At 35.1% G+C, this 2,674-nt stretch overlaps 1 protein-coding gene across 1 annotated transcript; it reads right to left on the bottom strand.

Moving 5' to 3' along the window:
- Positions 1-664: 664 nt before the first annotated feature.
- Positions 665-2,449, bottom strand: LOC124803146. The gene has a single exon (XM_047264326.1). It carries the CDS (start codon positions 2,447-2,449, stop codon positions 665-667), a length of 1,785 nt encoding a protein of 594 aa, XP_047120282.1.
- Between the last annotated feature and the right edge of the window lie 225 nt (positions 2,450-2,674).

The following is a 2,674-nucleotide window of genomic DNA, read 5'->3' as shown; positions in this document are numbered from 1 at the left end:
AATTTGTGCTGGTTACTTCTTTAATAGTCTTTCCATTTACATTAACATTTATATTATAATTTTCACTATGCTTGGTCTGAAATACTACATTCATTGTTTTAGACTGATTCATAAACAGGTTGTTTTGTGTTAAATATTTATTTGCATTTTCGATAGTCAGGAGAGCTTCCTTCTCAAGCTCCTCCTTTGTGTCAGTTGTGCAAATGATTGTTGTGTCATCAGCATACATTATAAGTTTCTGATTTATATAGCTAGGGAAGTCATTTACGTAGAGTATAAATAGTATTGGCCCAAGCACAGACCCTTGAGGCACACCGTGTTTAACTGTTTGTAATTCTGATCTGTAGTTTGTTATGTTTCCCCCACTAGTATGTCTGATTTCTGTGCATTGTTTCCTATTTGTAATGTATGATTTAAGTATGTCATAGCATTTTCCTCTAATTCCATACCGATATAATTTCATCATTAATTTTGAGTGGTTCACACAATCAAATGCCTTAGATAGGTCCATAAAGATCCCACAAGTCTTTTGTTGCCTGTCAAGTAAATTAAGAATGTGCTCAATTATATCTGTTGATGCTGTTTTTGTTGACTTCCCTTCTCTGAAACCATGTTGTGATGAATGCAGTATACTGTACTTTGTTATAAAACTTACAATTCTATTCTATATTATCATTTCATAGATTTTAGTAAATGTTGAGATCAATGATATTGGCCTGTAATTTCCTAATTCATCCCTGTTCCCTTTCTTAAATATTGGCTTCACTTTACTTACTTTCAGTGAATCTGGAAATATACCTTCTTCTATCGCAGCATTCAGCATGTGTGTCAATGGTTTTAATATACATTCTCTGCATTCCTTTACGAGATGTGATGTGACACCATCCAAGCCAGATGAATGTTTAATTTTAAGTTGTTTTATTAGGTTTGACACTTCTGCATCCGTTGTAGGTATGAAAACCATAGTATGATTTGTATGTGGGGGGTTTAACAATTTACTTACTGCATTTGTTTTATTTTGACTTATTAATTCGTCTGCTACAGTAATACAATATCTGTTAAAAGTATTGGCTACTTCTAGTGGGTTTGCGCTGCTTTTCCCACTCGTCAGTGGGCAGATGTCCTCCGTCCGATTTGTTACTTTTCCTCTCTCTTCATTAATGAACGACCATAAACCTATTGAGCGGTTCTTTCCCTTATCTATAGACATCCTGATGAATGATGCTTTAGTTTTTCTGATAAAACTACAGTACTCTTTCTTTTTTATTTTGTACAGTGTGTTGTAGGCCTCAGTATTTTTTTGTTTGGATAGGTCATAATACACTCTCAGATTATATATGGCATGGATTACTTCTCCAGTCACCCAGCTTTTCTTTTTTTGTTGCTGTTTGACAAGCCTTTTACGAACAGGACATGTAACATCATAATAATAATTGAATAAAGAAAAAAACTGGTTCCATTTGGTGTTTGCATCTTTAGCTGCATATATTGTTTCCCAGTTTTCTGCCTCTAACATCTTGTTTAGCAGATTTATGTTATGTGGGTAGTTCTGTCTTCTCATCTCCCATATCTTCTGCACTGAATCACTAGTCTTTATATTTATGTCTATCATGATTGCAAAATGGTCTGCTAATGTGGAGTTTATTACCTGTGTGTCACAATAGCATGTAGGAATATTTGTTATTACATGATCAATGATAATTTCACTATGCTTTGTTACTCTGGTTGGTTTATCTATTTTTATTTTTAGGTTGTATATGCACAATAAGTCCAATAGGGTCTTAGTATTGTCTGTATTTTTACTTGTGTCTATGTTCAGATCTCCTATAATTATCAAATAAGCATATGTTTTTGAGAGGTGTTGGATTATATCTTCCAGCTGTTCAAAGAAGGTTTTGATTATACCATTTGGTGATCGATACAAACCTAATACACAACATAAATTCCCAGCAATTTTAGTTTCCAGTGCTGTAGCTTCAAAGCTCAATTCTATAGCATATTTTGTTATATTTATGGCTTTAGTTGATTTATAGTTAGAAAAAATGGCAACCCCACCACCTTTATAGGAAGTTCTGGAAAAACTGGCTACTCTCACATAATTCTTCAAGTTGTACATTCCTATGTGATTTTCTTTTAGCCCATGTTCTGTAACTACTAGAATGTTTGGCCTATACTCCTGTAATATTACCTCTAGTTCCTCTGTTTTATTGTTTATGTATTGAACATTTTGGTGAAGTATTCTAACAGTTGGCTTTAAATGTAATAGTTCCCCTTCCTGTAATGTACTAAGCACTTCACTTGCTGCCTTTGCTTCTGGTACTATGCAATGCTTTTTTTTTTCAGTTTGTGTCATTAAACCTGGATCGTATCTTTGTCCGGTGTTTATGTTCCTCTCACTATTGTCACACTGGTATTTAAGATGGACAGTTTTACTTACATCTTTTTCCATGTTCTCTTCCTGCTTACTCAGTACCATAAAAAATCCTCACTTAGTGTAGCAGGTCTCCTAGTTCTCAGGCATCTGTCTTGATTGGAAGCTGCTTCTGTTGTTGATCTCCCAGGCCTCAGGTACCTCTTCTGTGTGGTTGCTGTTGCAGGTGGCTCCTGTGCTCCCCGACTTGGTGACTGCCCTTCTTTGTTAGCTGCTGCAGCTAATGACCCTTGTATGTTTCCC

The sequence above is a fragment of the Schistocerca piceifrons genome, chromosome 6, assembly GCF_021461385.2.
Source record: "Schistocerca piceifrons isolate TAMUIC-IGC-003096 chromosome 6, iqSchPice1.1, whole genome shotgun sequence".
Taxonomy (NCBI): domain Eukaryota; kingdom Metazoa; phylum Arthropoda; class Insecta; order Orthoptera; family Acrididae; genus Schistocerca; species Schistocerca piceifrons.
The sequence above is the reverse complement of the archived record's forward strand: the minus strand, read 5'-3'. Positions and strand labels throughout refer to the sequence as shown.

What these genes read in the sequence shown, in the direction of transcription:
- LOC124803146 (XM_047264326.1), bottom strand. Translation starts at nt 2,449, where the DNA reads ATGGAAAAAGATGTAAGTAAAACTGTCCATCTTAAATACCAGTGTGAC.